We start from the raw sequence: 23,617 nt of genomic DNA on the forward strand, positions 1-23,617 counted from the left end.
CATACACACACACACACACACATACAATGTACATGCATACACATACACTGTACATGCACACATATATGCATACACTGTACACATACACTATACATACACACACACATATATGCATACAACATACACGCACACACGTACACATACACTATACATACACACACGCACACACATACACTGTACAGACACACACTGTAAATACACACATACACACACATACGTATACACTGTACATGCACACACATACACATACACTATACATACACACATGCACTATACATATACACACACACACATACACTATGCATGTACACATACACTATACATACATACACTGTACATACACACACATACACTATACATGCGCACACAGACATGCACTATACATACACATACACATATACTATACACACACATACACTATACATACACTGTACATACACACACATACGCATACACTAGGCATACTGACCCACATACGCATACACTATGCATACACACACATACACTATGCATACACACACATACGCATACACTGTACATACACACACATACACTGTACATACACTATGCATGCAGAAACATACACTATGCATGCAGAAACATACACTATACATGCACACACACTATACATGCACACGCATACACTATACATGCACACGCATACACTATACGTACACACACATACACTATACATACACACATGCACATACACTGTACATACACACATACACTATACATACACTATACATACACACACACATACACTATACATACACATACGCATACACTATACATGCACACATACACTATGCATACACACACATACACACACATACACTATACATGCACACACATACACTATACATAAACACATACACTATACATACACACACATGCACATACACTATACATACATACACACACACTATACTACACACACACTATACATACACTATACATATGCTTACACTGTACATGCACACACACACATGCAAATACACTATACATACACAAACACTGTACATACGTACACACATACACAAACACTATACATACACACACTATACATACACACACATACACTATACATATGCATACACTATACATACACATACACTATACACACACACACACACATGCACTATACATACACATACACTGAACATACACACATACACATACAAAATACATACACACACATGCATACACTATACATGCACACACATACATAAATATGCATACACTGTGCATCCACACACGTACGTATACACTGTACATACACACACACATACACATACACTATGCATGCACACACATACACTATGCATACACACACATACACTATACATGCACACACATACACTATACATGCACACACATACACTATACATGCACAAACACATACACTATACATACACATACAATATACATACACATACAATATACATACACTATACATCCACATACATACACTATATATACACACACACACACACATACATTATACATGCACACACACACATACACTATACATACACACACATGCACATACACTGTACATACACACAGACACGCACACACATACACTATACATACACTATACATATGCATACACTGTACATGCACACCGTACATGCACACACACATACAAATACACTATACATATGTACACACATACACTATACATACACACATGTACACTATGCATACGCATACACTATACATACAAACACATACACATGCACATACACTATACACACACACACACACATGCACTATACTTACACATACACTATACACACACACATGCACTAGACATACACTGTACATACACACATACAAAATACATGCACACACATGCATACACTATACATGCACACACATACATACATATGCATACACTATGCATCCATATGCATACACTGTACATACACACACACATACACTATGCATGCACACACATACACATACATTATGCATGTACATACACATACACTGTACATGCACACACATACACTATACATGTACATACACATACACTGTACATGCACACACATACACTATACATACACACGCACACACTATACATGCACACACATACACTGTACATGTACACACATACACTGTACATGTACACACATACACATACACTGTACATACACATGGCACAAACACACATACACTGTACATGCACACACATACACTATACATACGCATGCACTATACATACACACACATAAACATACATTATACATACATACACATACACTATACATGCACACATACATACATTACATACACTATACATACACATACACTATACATACACACACATAGACATACACTATACGTGCACACATACATACATTACATACACTATACGTGCACACATACACTATACATGCACGCACATAGACATGCACTATACGTGCACACATACATACATTACATACACTATACATACACATACATACACTATACATACACACACACTATACATACATACACTATACACACATACACTATACATGCACACACATACACTAGGGTTGGGAGGGTGGCCTAATGGTTAAGGTGTTTGCCTTACAAACACAAGGTGCAGGGTTTGAGTCTCACAAGGGATAATCGGCTAGACTTAAAATGGCTCGCAAGGGCAGTTAGCTTAGTACTAATCTATGAACCTATGAACATGCACACATATAAACACTGTACATACACACACATACACATACACTACACTGATAACTGGTGCCAGAGCCATGGCCTGAAGTTAAATGCCAAAAAATGTATAGTCATACCCTTCGGGAAAAACAAGGTAACCCCAAGCTACCATATAGGTGGCAATCCATTAAGCACAGAAGAGGTTATCAGGGACCTGGGGACCCAGGTTGACAGTGGCCTTTCTTTTGACACTCACATTGCTAAAGTGGTTAGAAAGACCTTCTACATTGCCCACCTGATCATGAAGGGATTCACATCCAGATCAAGTGAGGTCATTGTTCCCCTGTACTCTTCACTTATCAGACCAATGATCGAGTACAATGCCCCATTCGGGATGTATCTCACCCGACACCTGCAGCAATTGAGAGACCCCAAAAGTTCCTCACCAAAAGGATAAAGGGACTCTAAAATCTGTCATATGCTGCCAGACTGAAGAAACTCCAGCTCTATTCAGTCACATACCGCCTGCTCAGAGGTGACCTGTGCCTGACATACAAGGCCATGTCCAACCCGAATTAATGGACATGCTCCACCTCAAAAATCCAAATCTACCAGATCCACTAGAGCAAGCGACTTAAACCTTAGCACGGATATAAATAGGACATGCTGGAGGGATAGATTTGTCACCCAGAGACTCCCTATGCTGTGGAATAAAATCCCAGTCCATGTGAGGCAGAGCACCTCGCTGGCTCTGTTCAAGAGAAATCTTGACCGGTGGATGGGAGATCGTAGGTTTACCTGAATCATCTCTGTGTCACTGCTGGACAGAGGCACAACAAACTAATGGGCACAGTATTTTTTAACATAAGGGGTGGCGTAAGCCACAAAGCTTTGGGCTAAGCTTATAAATGCCTTAGGGCAGATAGCCTAGTATAAACCTATGAACCTATACATGCGCACACATAGACATACACTATAGGTGCACACACACATATAATTACATACACTATACATACATACACATACACTATACATACACATACATACACTATACATACACACATGCATGCACTATGCATACACACACATGCACATACACTCTACATGCACACATATACACATACACTATACATGCGCACACATAGACATGCACTATACATACACTATACATGCACATACACATATACTATACATACACACATACACATACACTATACATACACATACACACTATACATACACACACATACACATTACACTATACATACACTCATACGCATAAACTATGCATACACATACACTATGCATACTCACACACATACGCATACACTGTACATGCACACATACACTGTACATACACACCCACATACACATACACTATGCATGCACATATATACACATACACTATACATACACATACACATGCACAATACACACACACACACATACATACACTATACATACACAGACATAAACATACACTAAACCTGACATTCATAATGCTGCTGAATAAGTGGCATGCATTTTCACAGAAAATCCTAAAGCGAGACAAACATCCAAAATGCTGCTGCTCTAATCTGTTTTGGAAGTCAAATCTTGTGTATTGCACTGTGTGCATGCATCTGTAATCCTAACGCTGTAAGATGCATGCACACAGATGCAACAGAGAGAAAGAGAGTGTGTCTTTAATCTAAAGCAGTAAAGTAGAAAACTTGTAATTCTTTTTTTTTAAATTAAATTACTGTTTTGGCTGGACCCCTCACATGCAGACAGTAGGTTCTAGGCAGCTGCCAAGGTTGCCCAGTGCTGGATTCAGCTCTGGAGGAGAGATATGAAAGTGCATCGTCATCACCTGTATAGGTTTGCCTTAGAGTAGTTTCTAAAGGCAGAAAGGTTTTGTAACAGGTCCAGTTTTACCCTAATAGTGAAGGTTACTGAATAGTGGTCAGATTTAACCAGTGATGTGCTAGCCAAAGGATGACCAAGGGGGTGAATATTGTTGAGAATCAAATACAATATTTTGGTACCTCTAGTTGGGTCTATAACAAGCTGGTCCAATGAGCTGGCATTAATGAAATCTGGAAATCTTTGCACATACACATGAGTTGTGGTATAGGTTTCCCAGTTAATGGATGGATAGTTGAATAGAGGATAGTGTTGGATTCAGTAAGGAGGGGGTGGCAGTTTGTTTAAATATGCATCACGGGCAGCAGGTGACATGGGGGGGTCTAGTAGTTTTATATGATGTCATGCAGAGTTTTATTTACTGTGAGAATGATATGAAAGAATTCAAGATTGTTGTCCTGCCTTTAGAATCGGGAGGTGAATTGATGTCTTGTGAAAACAGACACATCCACCCCAGGAGCTGTGTTGCTTTTTTTGCATTGGGTCTGAAAATGTGGTAGGCACTGGAACCATGCACTGTGGGTGTGTTACCACTGTTCCAGAACCATGTCTCAGTAACTACACAGATATCTACATTTTGAAGAGTTAGGAATGCCTGCAAATGAAATATATTTTGAGTAAATGGTGACAAGACTTGTGGAAAAAGCGTACCAGACACAGACCTTGTAGAAAGGTGATTCAGGCAGAGACAAATGAAGTCTCAATAGCAGAGTAGGAGAGTCAGGCCTCCAATGCAAATCTGTGGCTGGGATCCAGGTTTGAGACTCTGCTTTTGCATCACCAGCAAAGGAAGTATAGCACTTTTGTTTCCTGTAAGCTAGATTAAAAAGTGGTTTCTTACCTCTCTCTCTCTCTCTCTCTCTCCATCTTGATACATGTTAGAAAACCCTTTATGACAGTGTGTGAAACTGTGGCCCTTGCTTGTTTTTTCATGGTTTTCCAGTGAGTAAATATGGTGTGGACTGTACATATTTCAGTCATTTTCTTAGGCAATGAATCACAAAATCAAAACAAGAAGTAGCTGTCCTTTGTAGTGTGGACCAGGTGTTTTTTCTTCATTCAACACAGTGTGTTATATAGCCCATGATCAGTGTTTTGGGGGATGGGTGACCTGCTGCTGTTAGTTTATGAGGGAAGCCGTCAAGTTTGACAAATGGCAGGTGACCCTCTGCTGTTGAGAGAAGACTGATGAATGTTTCACTTGATTTAATTAGTAACAGTATTTCTTTCCCTGAAACAAATGGTCTCACATGGTATGAGTGCACTTATGGGTAGGTTGCAAAATCTTAAATTAACAGCATATTTTATTGAAAGGCTTTTGTCTTGTGTTTAGAGGGCTATAAACCCCTGCTGTTAAACATATTTCACTCCTCTGAGCCATGGGCAGTAACACCGGTGTGTATTATTTAGCAAGTGAAATCTAAAGTTGAGCAACCCAGGCAAGTACACTTTTATTACAGGTACAAAGGTGAAGGTTAGAAACTGTAAGACAAGAAGCACTGGAGTAGCCATAATGTAATATCCCTTTGCCAAGCACACTGAAGTAACATAGAATTAGGCTGTGATAAGCAGGTCTTGGTGAAGGAGGATGTAATTCCTTCGGTCATTATTTCCCATGGTGAAACATTGTGCTGTAGTCAGTTTCTACAAGCAGTAGTGAGACAAAGCTGACGGACTGGGGAGAGTGATGTTGGCATTCTAATGCCTTGCGGTGCACCAGTGAATGGCACCTGATGGGAGAACCTCAGGGAACAGCCCAAATTCATAGACGAGCAGGATACTGGTCATTTCCCTGTTGTGAATTGTGTTTTTTGTGGGTCAGAGGAGGGCATATGCCTGTCCTTATGCAGGGATATGTGATTTCTGCAACCCTGCTACTTACTATTAGAGAATGTGACTGGACACACGTTCTACAAGTCGCATGGATATTCTGAGTATGTACATCATGGAGGACCATTGCTTTCCAAGCATTTGAGCACTTTGGACATGCACAGGTGATGCTAGGCCTTAAATTTAAAACCCTGAGCCCCACCCAGTGTACACACGATGGCTCACAATCCTGGCTTGTGTGATTCTCACTCCAGGAGAACAAATGGGTCGTGGGGTCGTAGGACTTTTGGTGACTCAGAATTAATAGGTTTGTGTTGGGATGTCTGTGAGGATGGGGGTGGGGGGGTTGGGGAATAATATTCAGTGGTCAGTGGAGGACAGCAAAAACAATATTCACAAGGCCTCCCATTGTCTACTGGAGTTTCTGCCTGATGTTGTTTCAGAAGTTTGGCTTGCATGAATTCAGTCTGACATTCTAGGATTACTTTTCCTTATTTCATAATTGTGCTTTGCCAGCTGAGTGTTACAGAACCTTGTGGCTTTCTCTTCTGTTTTTTGTACAGCTGAGGGAGAATTCCTCTTACCCTGATGTATTATTCATTGCCAGGTGCATCTGTAGGTGATATTTATCAGTGATGCTGTAACGTGCATGTTTTTCTTCCATGGATGATCATCTTCACCTTCTGTATAGGATGTTATACCTGGTATTACGTTGTGCCTTTCCTTAGATACATCACAGCAGGTTAAAAAGGCCATAACAGTCTTCACTTCATTTACTTTATAATCAGCTGAGTAATAAAAAGGTCTCTTGCCTGCTAGGAGTGACTAGCTGCACTGCCTGACTTCATTTTACTTTTACATGCACTTCACAGGGGCGTATTCTTCAACATCAGTAAAGAGATTTGACTTTTTTGTCTGCCCGAAGTTTCTATATGCTTATCACTCCTACCTCACTGTACATCATGGTTAATATGGCTTACCAGCAGCATTGCTGATCTGTTATAAAAGTCATGTGTTGCACAAAAACAGTGAGAATCATGAGCTTCCATTTAACCCACACTTAAAGCCTTAAATCAATTGTAAATTATCACTATAAATAATGCATTATCAAAATACAATTGTGTATAAAACAGGCATTGTCTTTATAAGTGTAACTTGTTTGTAATGTAACATTTAGACAGGTGAACATACTACATGTGAGTAACCATCATGTTCCACTGAGCACACACTTATAGAATAGTGTAACATAGATTTTTTCCTCTGTTCACCATGTGACTCCAACTTCTCATTCCTACAGCTGGCCTCCCTGGGTCTCCTATAGTGCCTGCTAGGCAATCCCAGACATGTCCATTCCTTGTTGAAATCCCCAACTTCCTAGTTAGTCTGTTTTGCATTGTGTTGTAATCTAAAGCCTGGGAGCAAATATTGCTATAGGGAGTTGTGGACAAGACGCCAGTGCTATTACCCTTGCTGTGGTGGGCAGTCAGTTTCTCTGATAAGACAAGTGTAATTTTGTGCCCTTGATGTAGTGCATTGGCTTATGAGGCTTCTGGCCTCCACCAGAGGTCACTCAGGCAGTTCCACTCCCCCCTCCCCAAGATAGGAGAACAGGAGAACCACATATCTACCAAATTATACTTTAAAATGAATGAGGAACGACATATGGGGAAGAAAAATAACTAAAAGCCACTTTTGGCAATCTTTGAGGTTGCACATTTCCCCACTGTTGTGCACCCTCAGAGCTGATGTGTGTGTGTGTGTGTGTGTGTGTGTGTGTGTGTGTGTGTGTGTGTGTGTGTGTGTGTGTATCTATATGTATATATATATATATATATATATATATATATATATATATATATATATATATATATATATATATACATATATATATATATATATATATATATATATATATATATATATATATATATATATATATATATAGGGAGGGTCCCCTGTATAAAAAACACCTTTGCTTTGTGATAGCTGAAAGAGTTTTTGCTAGTCTTTTTCTACCAAATGGCATTCGAAGTAAAAGTTGATCAACCTGAATCTAAGAACAGACCTTGAATTGCTTTTCCCTGTTTTCCATAGCTGACCCTGCTGATAGCCTCAGTCTGTTACAGGACTCAGGATGCCAAAGGTGCAGAGTAGAATAAAACAGATTTTTCAGGGGTGTACCACCACCTTGCATTACCACACACACTCCATAACTATATGTACTAACTCTGAAGCTGAATTTACCAGGAGATTTCGGAAGTATATGTTCTTGTATCTAAACCGAACATTTGCTTTATTCTGAAGTAATGTAACCTCAGAGCAGTTATATTAAGTTAGGGGGGTGTAGGGACTTTGCCCCTACATCAACGTGAGTGGAAAATGCTGCCATCCTGCAAAACACCAGTTTTAAAACATTATTTTTAACATTCAAGTTATCCATAGTGTAAAAATCAGGTTGTACCTTTAAGATAAAAGTTTTCATGTGTCCCTCAATTTAAATCATAATTTATTAAAGTGTAGTAGCATTCGTGTCTTCTTCTGTATGAGTCTGAGTTTCTTATCATGGAGATATTAGTATTTTTACTTAACATATTAAGAAAGGATATGCTTTCACAACCTTTAGCCACTTTTAGTTTCTACAGGCTGACTACGATATGTTTAGTGACAGATCAGTAGTAGTAATGCCATCATGTGTCCAGCTGACTACCACCGTTGTAATGCCATCATGTGTCCAGCTGACTACCACCGTTGTAATGCCATCATGTGTCCAGCTGACTACCACCGTTGTAATGCCATCATGTGTCCAGCTGACTACCACCGTTGTCATTTTAAACACTTGTCAAACCATTAATGAGTTCAAATCTCTAAAGCAAAAACTGATGAAACAACATACACCCCAAATGTTAATAACAGATTTCTGCATCTCCTTCATCGAGAAGTGTCTGATGGTGCTTAAACAGATGCAGTTAACTCTTGATATTCAGGAATCTGATAAGAAAGAATCCTCTGAGAAAAATTTTGTTTGATCCAGACAATCAGGACACTCACCCAAGTGGATTCCTGTGGACATTCAGGATGACATACATCCCTAGCACTCCTTATCCCTGAACTTCACTGCCACTCCCTAACACTAAATCCCCCTCCCAATTGCTACCTGAAACCCTAACCTACACTCCCACCCCTTCCCACTCTCGCTGCCTGAAACCCTAACCTACACTCCCAACCCCTCCCACTCTCACTGCCTGAAACCATAACCTGCACTCCCACCCCTTCCCACTCTCGCTGCCTGAAACCATAACCTGCACTCCCACCCCTTCCCACTCTCACTGCCTGAAACCATAACCTGCACTCCCACCCCTCCCACTCTCACTGCCTGAAACCATAGCCTGCACTCCCACCCCTCCCACTCTCGCTGCCTGAAACCCTAACCTACACTCCCAACCCCTCCCACTCTCACTGCCTGAAACCATAGCCTGCACTCCCACCCCTTCCCACTCTCGCTGCCTGAAACCCTAACCTACACTCCCAACCCCTCCCACTCTCACTGCCTGAAACCATAACCTGCACTCCCACCCCTCCCACTCTCACTGCCTGAAACCATAACCTACACTCCCACCCCCCTCCCATTGTCGCTGCCTGAAACCCTAACCTACACTACCACCCACTCTTTCCCTGCAGTTGCTCTGTAACTTCGCTCAAACTCAGCTGCTGTATCCGGCGAGGTGCAGCAATTCCATTCTCTCTCTCTGTACAGCTTTCACACCTCGCCCAAATGTATAGTTGAATATGAGCATGAGTAACATCGCGTGATAGCTGCAAGACACCAGAGTCTCTGACTTTGAGACAATGGTCTTCAAGCACCCGAGACTCAGGCGCTCGTAGATGACCTCAAAATTTGACCTAGACTTGTTCCGATGTATTCACAGATAGAATCAGAGTAAAACAATGACTGTCCTAAAGGTGTGCTTTTAATACTTTCAGTGCCACTAGAACATAAAAACAGGATATTTATCTCAACTCACATCTTAACATGAGTTGGTGAACATAAATATTCCTGTTAATCTAGTGATGAAGTGAAGTTTAAAGAAACATGAGAAAATAAGTTACAATTTGTCTAAGGAATAAGTATTTAGAGAATAAAGAAATGTATTTCATCTGGTAAAAATGAGTAGAGTATATTGACAAATAGATCCTTATCTGCCATTAAAAATGTATATAGTTTATGAATATAATCATTATGTCAGTTATTAATATATTCTGCTATTTGGGAACTCCCTGGTGGACTTGAAAAGCACATAAACTGTTCTGATGACCATAATGGCTTAAAATTCAAGGAAAGAATTAAAATCAGTTAAAAATCACAACTATAAAGTAATAAATATACCAAAAAAAAGTTTTTAATGTTGTGTACTGTTCCAGTAATTACTGGAGTCTTGTGTGCTTTGTGATTCATAAATCATCTTGAAGTGATATGTTTTCAAAGCTGTTTTTAAACCTTTGTCAGTCATGTTCCTGATGAGGAAAAGAAATCCACGGGCTTGAGATATTAAGGCAAATGATCTGCCAACACATGTTTTAAGCTTAACACAGGAGATCTCTTTAGCTTCTTATCAGTAGATCAGACAGAAAAGGGAAGGGTGTGTTTAGTTGAAAGGGTTTATATATATATATATATATATATATATATATATATATTTATACTGTCTTAAATAAAAAAGTGAATAGAGGGTGAGATCAGGTGACCGGTAACTGGAAGGTCATGATTTCCACACCTGTTTTTAGTGATCTTCTGTTGTGGAACTCTGTCTCCCTAGTGTGCTGTAGGGAATTCCTTTGCAACCTCCTCCATGCTCTGTCAACATCGGCTACAGCTGTCCCTTCTGAAAACAAAGGGGCTCCTTGCTAAATGCCTGCAACTTCATAATTCATGCAGTCTTTCACTACGTTCTCAAAAGCAATCCAAATAATTGCGTAATATTCCAGAGGGATTTTATTATTATAAGTGTTAACCTGCCTGTCTGAAATGCATTCATTGCTAACACACTACCCACTTCTTTGAGAACACAAAGTTCAAAACTTTTTTTTAGACTATGTTCTAGTAGGTGGGACTGTTTAACAACAGGTACTGTTCAAAAGTTGTGACCCAGTTTACCAAACAGCTAACCTATAAGGATATATTGTTGAAACTTTAGTTAGTTTTTTTTCTGTTTTGTGCTTTTTGCTTTTTATTCTAATACTGTTCACATCTTTCTGTAATACTGTGACTGTGTTTACCCAAGGTGTGCCTGGAATTGGTCCATTAGGATCAGTAAACTACCCTGGTAAACAAATAAATAAATGAATACATACATACTTACATACATGAGTAAATACTGAGGGATAGCTTCCAGATGTGGGGTACATATACAAGAAGGAACAGAGCTATTATGTGGGCTCGTATTTTTCAGAAAAGACTGGATGAGTTACATATGTGATAGCTTGAAGGGATAACACTTAACAAAGATTGTCTCACAGAGAAAGTGGTGGTTCCTCTAGAATGATATGCTGGAGAGAGTGATGGAATATAGAGAATAGAGGGATTTACATTGGCCTAAGATAGGTACAAGATGCTGAAGGGGCAAGTTGAAACAGCCAGGTGGACGTGATGAACCATATATTTTTTTTAATTTTAATTTTTATTTTTCCTTTTGTTGACCAGATTAATCCCACTGAGCTAGTAGCCTTTTTTCAGAGGAGACACGAGGTAATATTTATACTACATTAATATTCCAGTAACTTCTTACATTCTTACTACTGTTTGGTAGACCAGATGAGACAAGCTGCCTTTCTCTAAAGGGAAGTTCCATTTTTGGAATTGGAAAGCTTATGGTCGTACTCCAGAATGTCCCATCCATAGCAAGCATTCCTCACAGTGGCATGGATTGCATAGTCTTCCTGTATTTTTCTGTTTTTCATCTGGATTTTTCCCATTTTCACTGCTGTGCATTTAGTGGAGTAGCAGATGGTGACACTGTATAAAATGATGGCACAGGCCTGTTACTTGAAAGGGACGTAACCTCCCTGTGTAAGACTGGTGGATTATGATTGAGTTTCTAATGTGCTTTACTTTGTAGTTTGATTACTTTACTGTTCACTTGCATGTCAGGTGATTTTTAGCAAGTGAATTGACTAATATGTGGTCCTGTGTCAGACTTGAAAAAAAAGATATTTGTAACTAGAAGGATTATCTGGTTAACAATTTAATAACAAGAGACAAAGGAATATAGATGCCACACAGTACAGTGACATCACATCCCGGTCATACTACATGAAACTGCTGGAGAGATTGATGAATGAAAACACAGGGTAATAGAAAGCAAAATGGGAGATGAGCAGGTCAGATTCAGGACAGGGTGCAGTACAGCTGACTGTTGACCTGATGTTTACAGTGGAAACATAAAAAGAAAATAAGTGGAAAAGGAGCTGGAGATGAGGAAATATTCAAATGGGCATTCCCAGGCATAGAAAAATCATTTGACAACATCCCAAGATGGCTGATTTGTACAGTCCAGAAGTATTCATAAATTAGTGCAGACTATGTGCAAGGACCTAATGGCGCAAGTACAAACAGTGTTCGGTTTCACAGTGGGGTTCCCAGTGGGAGTGGATGCGCTTCAGGGTTAAGTTCCGAGACCACCACTATTCATACTGGTGATGGACTACATTAGCAAACAGGTCAGAGGGGACAATCAAGAAAGCTGTTGCATGCAGACAATGTGGCATTACAAGCAGACTCTGAACAGGAACTTCCGCAAATGATAGAGGAATGGAATGGAAAACTGAAGACACATAGGATGAAACTGAGTACAGATAAGATAGTTGTCATAGCAGTAGATGGGAAAAATCATAAGAAGCTAAAAAATGAGTAGGAAGGGAAAATATTCGATGAGGTTAAAAGCTTCACTTATCTGGGAGATGTGGTTGAAAATGGAAATCTGAATGTGGGGGTGTCAAAGCTACAAGCACAGATGCTACAGCTGACTGTCAGAAAGTGTCAGTGGTAGCATGTTACATGTTACAGAAAAATGTCAAAGAAGCTGAAAATTAAGGTGTACAAAGGAGATGCAACCAGATGTTCTTTGTGTTTCACTGTTGCAGTCATCACATTTGGGTTATCTGCTTGCAGGTAGCACTCATTCGGCTCGATTATCAAAGTCTTGGGTCCTGCATTGGTTGCTGTCTTATCTTCCATGATGTCAGGGGTATAAAACATGCAGCCGACACCATTACATCAGTCTTTCTTGCTGTGTGGTGCCCGAAGCAGAAGCAGTTCGCAAGTGCCGATCGGCCGACTCCTGAAATTTTCGTTTTCGAGTTTCAGAATCGAAGTCTTCAACTAAGCTAAGTACCCCGTTGGGGATCCTTTTTCTTGCTCTAAACCGATGTCATTAAAAGTTAACAATTGTATTACCTGTGGAAAGCAAATACCTCATAAAGATTTTCATTCATACTGCATTTCTTGCTTAGGCCCAGACCACGACGTACCTCGCTGTCGGTTTTGTGCCTTATTCAAACCTCAAACTATTCGTCGTTGGTTTATTTATGCTTCTAAATATTTTGGTACTCGGTTCAATTATCCAGAAATGGCTTTGGTAAGCCACCTGACTATCGACATTCTGAAAAAACGCAAAGATAAAGACAGAGACAGACCGCATAGTTCCAAAGCTGCCGACAACACTTCTCCTAAGCTAGTCACTAGTTCACCGGTACTCATTGAGGTGCTTTCGCAGCCCCTGACACCCGCTACTTCAGATTCGCAGGCCTCTACTGAGACTCATTCAGAGTCCAGTATGCTATGAGATGCTTCTTCAACTGTGGAACCTGCGGATTTCTCTTCCTTGGATGGGTCCGTAGCCACTGTGCAGGCACCGGCTTCTGAGGGTGTATTCAGGCCTACTGACTTGCATATTAAGCTGACACCATCTTCTTCTTCAAGGCCTAAAACTCGATCCATGCCTAGAAAACTGATGCCCAGACCGCATGGTCAGGCCCCTATGCCTAAAAAACAAATGATAAGAATGGCTGAAGACCTTATTACTCTAATCAGGGGAAGCCACCATTCCCCCTCTAAGAGACCTAGGACTGATTTTTCTTCTGATTCTTCTGATCAGGACTCTTGAAATGTCTGATGTCCTTCATGGATGCATCTGCAGTCATAACAAGTGGGTTGTCCTGTCGTCAGGCAGCCCTGCAGTCGGCCGGATTCCAAAGTCCGTCCGCTCGCTGATGTCGCCATCTCTGTTGGTCTGATCCAGAGATTACTTAATACTACTTCAAGACTTCTAAAGCTGGCACTCCCCGGACTCTTTTCTTTGCCGATGTCATGTCAGAAAAAAGCAATTGTTTAACCTCCTCTGACTACCCAATCTACTAAAAAACTAAAGATAAGAGACCACATTCGGGTCCGTCCGCTGCGGCGAAACCGCAAAAAAAGCAAACCCCATGCTGTTTCGGCCGAAACCGAAAACTGATCAAAGTACAGCTGAACCTATTCTTACAACTGAGGCCCCTGCTACAACTCTTGAATCGACCTCAGAACTTTTACCCACTACGGTGGTTGACTTATCAGACACCATCTCCAGCAGCCATGTCCATTAAGGCCTTCGCCAGGGCTAAAGCAGCCAAACTACTAAAACAGTGCCTGTTAAACCCCCACATGCAGGCCCTCTTCTAGCTCTCAAATGCTTTCTTTGGCAGAAGATTTAATTTCTTTAATTAGGGATCTCAATCTCACCCAGACAGGGCCTCTCAGCCCCAGAGAAGAGACCTAGGGCAGAGCCCCTGAGCCAGTGTCTTCTGATGATTCTGCTGATGAATCAGACATAACTGACCAGCCAGAGGCTCCTTCTCCATTTTGAAGATTCTGATGCTGAAGAATCCATTCCAGCTGCTTCCCACCAGAAGAATTCTCCTTTGGGGAAACCTTGGATGCCATGCGAGAACAGTTCCAATGGCAGCAACAGGATTTTTCAGACTCCAGAAAAAGACTTAGGACCTTTCTGCACCTCCCACAGCACAGGCCCTTAGCTATACCTCCTGTTCTCTGTGGTGGATGGTGCTTTTACCCCAGCCCCTGCCAAACCAGACAGATTTTACAGGGTGCCAGATACTCATCACCACCTTTACAAGGCCCCACTTGCAGACCCAGAAACTATATCCCAGGGTCCCAAGGCAGTAGCGTGACTATAGCTAAAACCCTATTCCTTCTGAAAGGGAAGCAAGGTCATTAGACAGATGGGGTAAAAAGGTCTACACTTCAGCTACTCTCTCAGCTAGAGCTTTAAACTGTCAGTTTCACATGATACAATACCAAGAGTTTATGCTCGATCAGTTAACTAAAAAACTAACCACAGATGAATCTCTTGATAAGAAATATGTATTAGAGATGGTAAATAACATACAACAGGTTAGCAACCATTCCTTAAAATGTGGCTATGATGCACTGGAGGCTTCATTTAGATCAGCCATGACAGGCACAGTGATAAGAAGGCATGCATGGCTAAAGGAACAAGTTTTACCGGATCATGTTAAAGCTAAGTTGCTAGATGCTCCTATGGACAAGACAAGTTTGTTTGGTACACCTGCCCAGCAGGTTATGAAGAAAATGGAAGAGAAGGCAAAATCTGTTCAAACTGTTAAAGATTTCTTGCAGGTTCAACCCCCAAGGTTTAGCAGGAACTGGCCTGCCAAAAATTGGTCCTTTCCTGACTTCACAAAATTTCAAAGGGGCAGGAATAGACATCCCAGAGGCAGAAACCAATCCAGAGGAGGTGCCTACAGAGGACGACAGTGGCAAGGTAACAACAGAGGCACAGACACAGCCACTACCACTACATCAGCACAACCACAGTGACTTAATCATAAATCCGCCTACCAGGGAACAAATAGCAGCTCCTCTAGGCGGAAAGTTAACCTTATTTTCAAAGAACTGGCACTACATAACAAAAGACAAGTGGATTTTACAAACCATAGATCAAGGTTACCGGTTTCACTTCCACACTTTACCAGTCAAAAGAGGAATGCCAAATCTACCTCCAAATCAAAAAACAGAGGCTCTACGCCAGATAATGGAGTTAGCAAACATGAGAGCTGTGGAAAGAGTGCCACAGCAGAACAAGGAAAGGGTTCTATTCCAGACTATTCCTAGTTCCAAGAAAGGAAAAAGTTGGAGACCAATTCTCGACCTGTCCACCTTAAATACATACATCATTGTCCCAAAATTCAAAATGCTGACCCTACAGCAACTTCTTCCCATGCTGGGCAAGGAGTCTTGGCTGGTAACTCTAGATCTCAAGGAGGCATACCTGCACGCCCCATTCGACCAATCTGCAGAAGATACCTCAGATTTCTTGCAGGATCAGAGCACTATCAATTCTCAGCATTGCCCTTTGGCTTATCTACTGCCCAGAGTATTCACAAAATGCCTGGCATCAGTAATCCCATTGCAGACTACAGGGAATTCAAATTTACCCATACCTGGACGACTGCCTGCTACAAGGGGCAACAAAGCAAGCTGACAACGGATTTACAAAGGGTCATTTACTTGCTACAAGGACTGGGATACACAGTCAATTACACAAAGTCAAGGCTGATACCATCCCAAACAAGGACATTCTTGGGTTTGGGCTGAATGGACACAGTACAGCAAATGGCATTCCTGACTACAGAAAAACAAAAGAACTTCCTCTTTACTTCTTGGCACTAACAAAACTGAACAAGTTAACAGCAAGAAAAGTTCTGCAGGCCTTGGGCTTCATGGCATCATGCATAATCTTGGTCCCATTTGCCAGACTACATATGAGGAAACTACAGTGGTACCTAAAGAATTTATGGTCCCAACACAGACACAGTCTAGAAACAGAAATCCCACTAATTCCATGCTTAAAACAGGAGTTCCTATGGTGGGCTCAGGCATGCCAGTCAAACCCAGGCCTACCCTTTCGCAGATGTCAACCAAGCCAGACCATCACAACAGACGCTTCAGACCTAGGATGGGGGCCCACATGCTGGACAAATGCGGACACAGGATCAACTTCACCTGCACATCAATCTAAAAGAAATGCTGGCAGTAAAACTGGCAATCCAAAAGTTCAAACCATTTCTCAAAGAGGGCCAGTTGATGATAAGGACAGACAACACCACAGTCATGTGGTACATCAACAAACAGGGAGGCACTCATTCATACCCCTATGCAGAATGACCTTGGAGCTGTGGACCCTGGCACTCAGCTACAACATTCAGTTGAAAGACAATACTCTAGCAGACATATTAAGCAGAACCACGGATGCCCACGAATGGAAGCTGCACCCGACATCTTCAAGACCATCTCAAAGAAATGGGGAATGCCACAGATAGACCTATTCGCATCACCTCTCAATCACCAGCTCAAAAATTCTGCACAAGGACATTCCACCCACTAACATGGAAAGTGGACTCACTCTCCATCAACTGGAAAGGCCTAACAGCATATGCATTCCCACCTCTTCCTTTGATACACAAGGTACTACTAAAAATCAAGGAAGAACGTCCAAAGATAATCCTGATAGCTCCAAACTGGCCAAGACAACACTGGTACCCACTACTGAAGAGCATGTCTCGAACAATATGTAATACCCTGATGCCTTTGATGTTAACTCAGAACAACTACAGCATCATACATCCAAACCTAAAACGCTGCAACTGACTGCATGGAACATCACATAGCAGCAGCAGCTAATCCAGAACTTTCACAAAGAGTTAAAGACATTATTCTTCAACAAGAAGGAACTATGCTGGAAAATGGAAAAGGTTTGTCATTTTTCAGCAGAATACAGCTTTGATCCACCTGTTTTTCGCGACTTTGCTCTCAGGCAGTTCCTCAGAGGAATCAAGAATGTAAAACCTCCAAGGAAACATTACCAGCTTAGCTAGAAAAGTTGAACACCTGTCATGGAAAAATTACTTCAGCAAGGAGGGAGGCCTTAATGGCAGTGCAACCCTTCCTAATCTTCCACCAAGATAGAGTGTCCATGAGGACTAATTAAACCAGGCAATCCACCTACCTACAAAACAGAGGTTCCATGGAAAACCAATTCCACAAAACATAAGACCTCATTCTACAAGGGCAACAGCCACTAACCAAAGACAATATTCCAGATCCCGAGCAGGGTTTGCCACTGCTGTTTTTATCCTCCTCCCTAGTTGGCTATGGTTCTACCCACTTTATATGACTGCTGCAGATGCATCCATGAAGGACATAGGCACAGTTTGTACCACCCATAAATGTAGATGTCCGAACTGGATAGCATCTGCAGTCACCTCCTTCCCCTCTGTGGTACTCCTAGGGTGTTTACCCTCCTAATAGCTAGCTGTTTTGTTTGTATATATGTACATATATGCTTATGGTTGTGTTTGGAAACATTGGCATCTATCCAAATTTTAGCCTGCAAGAGGGCTAGAAACACTGAGGAAAATGGCGTCGCTGCTTATTATATGTCTGAAGAACAGAGATGCTGCAGGCTGCGGACAACCCACTTGTTATGACTGCAGATGCTATCCAGTTCGGACATCTACATTTATGGTAGGTACAAAACTGTACTTTTCCTCTGATGACCAGGATTTACCCTTATCTAACTATGAGGATTCTGATGCAGAGGACTCCATTCCCTCTGCTTTCCCACCAGAGGATTTCTCTTTTGGTGAAACCTTGCATACTCTTAGGGAGCATTTTTGCTGGGAAAGCCGGGATTACTCTGACTCCAAAAATAGGCTTAGGGATTTCTTACTCCTGCCCCAACACAGGCCTTTAGCTATACCTCCTGTACTGGACATTGTTGATGATGCCTTCTCAGAATCTAGCCTGGCCCCTGACTCTCTACCTCCTGCTCCCAGAAAACCTGATAGGTATTACAGGGTTCCTGACTCTCACAAGTTCCTCTTTAAAAATCCTGCTGCAGATCCTGAGACCATTTCACAGGGACCCAAGGGCATTAAGGCTACTACTGCCAAAAATCCTACCCACTCTGATAGAGATTCCAGGGCACTGGATAGATGGGGTAAGAAGGTATATACTTCTGCAACCTTGGTCATTAGGACCTTAAACTGCCAGTTTCATATGTTAAAGTATCAGCAGCATATTATTAGATTGCTTAAACAGAAAATGATGTTGATTCCTGACTGTGGTGAAAATAAAGATTTACAGGATTTAATGCATTCTGCTGAACAAGTTGGAAAACATACTTTGCAATGTGGTTTTGCTTCATTACAGGCATCTTGCAGGGCTGCTGTCACTGGGTCTGTAGTTGGAAGGCATGCTTGGCTTAAGGAGCAGTCGTTGCCAGATCATGTTAAAGCTAAATTGCTGGATGCTCCCTTCGAATAATTAATGTGTGCTTGAGTTGTAAAGTGGACATTACTGCAGGACGTCCACATTTCACTACATGGGTTCTGCTGTTGAGGTAGCTTCAGGCTGTCGAATAATTAATGTGTGCTTGAGTCGTAGAGTGGACATTACTGCAGGATGACCACATTTTGCTACACGGATTCTGCTATAAACTGCACCAACAACATGAGCAGCGGCAAGTGATTAATGCCGTTACTGGTGTGTGCCTGGGACTGGATGTATTTACAATTGTTTTACATTTTTTTCTTTTTCTTTTTATCGTTTCCTTGTTTCAGAGTGTCACAGCTTTGGCCCTTGGTATCTTCCAGTCTGACTTTCACCTCTTCATGACATTTCCATTGTTTTTTTTCCCTCTCAGTTGACCTGTGCCATTTTTTCAGTACTGACCGCTAAAACGCACTATGGTAGCCTGCCATATGAATACAACAGAGTGCTGACAAAGTAAGTATTTGGATCTCAGTGTGCTGGCTGGCTTTTTTGCCAACAATGACATAAACATCACAGGATGTTTTTGTATGGCAAGGCCATGTGTGGATGCCTTTCATTTCCTTGGTACCTACCTTTAGAACAGGACAGTATGTATCAATACAGATTGCTGCTATCATATAGACAATAAAGTTTGGGTATACATTCCCTTTAAGACTGCAGTACACATTTTTAATTTCTTAAGTAATGCATTTGAGACTTCTTTTTTTTTTCACTTTTTCAGCTTCCAAGAGAGATTGCATTGAGAGATTTGGCCCTATGACCATTGACCGCATCTCACGAGATGACAGTGTGATCTGTACAACAGAATACTCCCGGATTGTGCCCCTGGAGAATGGAGAGGTAAATAACTGAAAAGACAGTTCTCCGTTGATATTAAATTTTAAACTGAGTGGTGTAGAAAATATTTTAGTTGACTTTTCTGTTTGAAAATTTAGTCCAAATGCGTATGTGAGAAATGTTTAGCTTAATTTGTAGATTTAGATACAGACAACGTTACACGAATTGTTGAGGAGTGTCTTACATTGAGCTATGTGGACGAGCAGAGGTAATGTCTAGACATGGTGAATCTCCTAGTTACTGAGTGGTGGAATACACTGCATTAGCCTATGATGGGTAAAATCATGCTGATGTATTAGGTAAATAACATTGCTTGTGTTTGAAAAAAGGAAACCACCCATAATGGAGATGCCTATAAGTTGTCCAAGGACTACTGACCTAAAGAGAACAAAATTAACTTTGTGACTTGATGCGTATGCAAAGCTTTGAATGGCACCATAGTTAACGTTGCTGCCTCAGAGCATTTACTTCTCCAGTTTGTTTTCCAGCTGACCTCTGAGTACAGACTGCATGGCCTTTCTGTGTCTTTCTTGGTTTTTGCCAGGTGTTCTACTTTACTTCTGTTTCCATAGCCATTCCATAGGTGAAATTGACAACCCTCCAAACTGCCTCATCCACAGTTACATATGTGTGCATGCATGTGTGTGCACGAGTTTGTGTGCACGTATGTGTGTGTGTGTGAATGCATGTTTGCGTAACACACTGATGTTTAGCATTACTTTTTCCTTCCTTATGCCTAATTTCTACCAGGATAAGCTCAGACCCACCTTTGACACAGTTCTGGATAAAGCAGGCATCAGTAAGTAAATAAAGGATTGAAATAATGTTTTTTTTATTTGTCCAAGAGTAATATTAAAAGAAATTACACTTTTTAAAGAGAAATGCATAACTGTGAGTATATAATGCCTTAGTTTTTACATCCAATATGTCAACAATACAAAGGGTTGGCACATCTTGGATATTAAATTATAAAGTCATTACAGGTTATAGGAAAGTGACAGTTCCAGGCTACAGTGACTTTCCTGAAAATGTAGCAGAACAAAATAGTTACTAAAACGTATTTTATTCTATACTTAAAGCACAAAAAAGTAAGCAAAGTCCCCCATGCTTCATGCCCTGTCAACCAATTACTGACACAAAACAGATTGCAGATGTTGGCTTTGTCATAAACAGGCAGCCAATGTCAGTTTACAATGTGTCAATCTCAGCAGTGTCAGTCGGTCAGGCTTTGGCCATTGAAAAAGCTTTCATAGATTATTCGCTAAATGTAAGATAGTAGAATCAATAGTAGAATAGATGGTACAATAACAGTACGTTTATCTGAATTGCTTTAGCGAGAAGTCCGTGACCATTATTTCCCTTCTACTTTCCATTCCGAGAGACTGCAGTGTCACTCGTATGTGACTTCGATATTCCCACCAACATATAGCATGTCACTCCCTCCTAGAGACTGCAGTGCAGCAGTGTCAGCATGTCACTCCCTCCTGTGTCACTCGTATGTGACTTCGATATTCCCACCAACATATAGCATGTCACTCCCTCCTAGAGACTGCAGTATGCAGTGTCACTCGTATGTGACTTCGATATTCCCACCAACATATAGCATGTCCCTCCCACTGAAGTGCACTGTGAAAGTAATTTGGTTCAGGGCAGCTCTAGATAAAAAAAATAGTGATAGTAAGTCTCACAACCAGGGCCCCGGACAGGTTGGTCTTTTTCATGAATGATCACTGAGTCATTTCAGCGATATTTTTCCAGTCGAGACTAAGGTGGCTGCATTGCCACTGGGCCTTTTTATTTTGTGTTGTTAAGGTTATATGAGTACTGGTTTAGTCTTATGTATGATATGACCGAAGGAAAGAAATGCAGTAAATATGCATTTTGTCATTTCTTGAAGAGTTGTTTACTGAGCACTAGCTAGAGCATTGGGTGTCTAGATAGTAGTCCCCCAACACACAGCACACAGATATGTATGTTTCCTCTTTATTGTTTCTTTTACTCCTTCTAATGATGTGAACCAGTTTTTTACAGGAATTCCTTTCAAGCTGCATTTCAGTCTGTGTTAGTCACTCAGCAGGATACCTCTGGCTATGATGGTCCATGCTACACCTCCATTTCCATTCCACCTCTTCTAACTACTGCAGTCCTGGAACTGGATTTCCCACTTTCTCCCTATCCCCTCATTTATTTAGTGTACTCCTACCTTCCCCTGCAATATATAGTTTAGTGCTATTCTCTTTATTTCTGCAGTGTTACCTGATGATGTCCTTCTATTCCTATGTCGCAGTATTCTAGGTGTGGGATTTCATGCCCTCAGGTGACTCGTACGTCGACTTCTATACAAAAGCTTCAGCTTGGCTGTTGCAGTGTGTGTGGGATGTCACACATAGGACCATAAACCAGGGGCCTTAAATGTGACTTTTGCACGCATAATCCCCAGAACTTTTCAGCCGCAGACGACATTCGTATCGTATGATCGCCTCTCCACAGACGTCGCATCTTAAAGATAAGTAACCCGTTGGGTTTCTAATTTTCTTATTTTTGATGATTGTTCTTGCTAACGCTTGGTTGTTGTAGCCTTTAGCTGATGTCAGGGAAAAAGGGAAAGTGCCATTGCGGGTGCCAGATACCCCATAAAGATGCCCATGACAGGTGTGTTTTTTGCCTAGGCCTGGAACATGATTACTCCTCCTGGGCTATTTGTCAATCGTTTGTGCCCAAGACTTTGTACAGCCATCTAGCCGTGTTAAACCTCTACCTGGAGAACCAGTGCCTTAAGCAGTTAGACCTTAGGATGGATCCTGCATAGGAGGCCGCACCTGAACCTTCGCGCAAGAAGGCCAAGGTTCCTAGGCCTTCTTTGCCTGCCACTCCGCTTCCCGATATACCGCCAACTGCCATTCTAGGGGTTGAGGTGCAGTCGGACGATACATTGACTGCAGCGATGTCCCTCAAAGAAACCATTTCGCAGCTGAT

The 23,617-nt window shown here is 41.3% G+C and overlaps 1 protein-coding gene across 1 annotated transcript in view; it reads left to right on the forward strand.

Annotated features, from left to right (window-relative positions):
- Positions 1–23,617, forward strand: part of LAMA5 (laminin subunit alpha 5) — a 1,615,491-nt gene that overhangs the window by 334,144 nt on the left and 1,257,730 nt on the right. Inside the window, exon 4 of the mRNA XM_044090412.1 lies at positions 20,526–20,644. Within this exon, the coding sequence (XP_043946347.1) occupies positions 20,526–20,644 (119 nt within the window). The remainder of the gene's footprint in view (positions 1–20,525; positions 20,645–23,617) is intronic.

The sequence above is a fragment of the Protopterus annectens genome, chromosome 12.part0 (genome assembly GCF_019279795.1).
Source record: "Protopterus annectens isolate FY-2018-M chromosome 12.part0, PAN1.0, whole genome shotgun sequence".
In the NCBI taxonomy this organism is placed as follows: Eukaryota; Metazoa; Chordata; order Ceratodontiformes; family Protopteridae; genus Protopterus; species Protopterus annectens.